This window comes from Salvelinus namaycush, chromosome 3, assembly GCF_016432855.1.
Source record: "Salvelinus namaycush isolate Seneca chromosome 3, SaNama_1.0, whole genome shotgun sequence".
In the NCBI taxonomy this organism is placed as follows: domain Eukaryota; kingdom Metazoa; phylum Chordata; class Actinopteri; order Salmoniformes; family Salmonidae; genus Salvelinus; species Salvelinus namaycush.
This window is the reverse complement of record NC_052309.1, coordinates 91,477,028-91,478,096: the sequence shown is the minus strand read 5'-3', so window position 1 is coordinate 91,478,096 and position 1,069 is coordinate 91,477,028. Positions and strand designations below refer to the sequence as shown.

The 1,069-nt window shown below is 49.8% G+C and overlaps 1 protein-coding gene across 1 annotated transcript in view; it reads right to left on the bottom strand.

Moving 5' to 3' along the window:
• LOC120042410 (xylosyltransferase 1-like) overlaps positions 1-865 on the bottom strand; it is a 53,589-nt gene extending 52,724 nt beyond the window's left edge. Inside the window, exon 1 of the mRNA XM_038987246.1 lies at positions 587-865. Within this exon, the coding sequence (XP_038843174.1) occupies positions 587-865 (279 nt within the window). The remainder of the gene's footprint in view (positions 1-586) is intronic.
• Positions 866-1,069: the final 204 nt, after the last annotated feature.

The following is a 1,069-nucleotide window of genomic DNA, read 5'->3' as shown; positions in this document are numbered from 1 at the left end:
ACACACACACACACACACACACACACACACACACACACACACACACACACACACACACACTGATAGCGCCCGACAGTAGCCCACAGTAATAGACAGGCTGGTCACTAGAAAACTGTCACAGGTCAGACGTAAAAGCAGCGTAAGAGCGCGTTACCAATAGAAACCAACTCTACATTAAAGTAGATCTATCCGATTAACCGTGTCGCTCTCTCACGCTCTCCCGTGGTCCGTTATCACACTAGTCTAATATACCACGACCATTCCTAAAGACTGGTTCGCTCACACCAGCGTATCAACATATCTGGGTAACAACAGCTAAGCAACATCTTTGTCATCCAAATACACGCTGGCTTCTTGCTTCTTCTGATGACAACAATTCCATGCTTAACAGCCTTCCTACCCTACAATACAATATAGCCTACAATACAATACAATAAACCACGCGTAGTGGGGGATGGTAGCCTATACAATTCATCAGGAATGGTAGCATATCAAATTAATGGTAATCACGCTAGTCGTTATCGATTTTAAAAATCGTCGTTATTAAAATGACAAAATAATAGGCAGACTTAAATTATCTCGCTACTCTTACTTGCTTGTGTCGGACAGCCGTTTTCCCAAGCGGAGGTTGGTGATGCCTCTTTGGCAGCCCGCTCCGGGGGTACTGGCTGTAGGCTTTGTTGATGCCCCCGACTTGGTCCCTCTTCTCCCGCCTACTATTGGCCCCTTCGCCCGCTTCTTCCCCGGTATCCAGGGTACTAAAGTTCCACACGATCAGCGTCTGAACCAGGAGAACTGTCAGCGCGACAATCAGCGCTGATTTGAAGCGGCGAGCCAGCTTGCGACCGCACATATTGCCAAACATATTTCTCACTCTCTCTCTCTCGGCTCAAGCTGCGAGCTGCCCCCGTCGGCTAAGCGCTGACAGCAGGGGTGGCTGAGAGGGTTTCAGCGCCGCCTGCGTCTATGGAGTGGAGCTACTGGCAGGGACTAGAGAGCGAGAGAAGAGGAGAGGGAGGGCGGGCGGAAAATGGGGGTGAATTGGCTAAGGTTTGAGATGAGGAGAGAG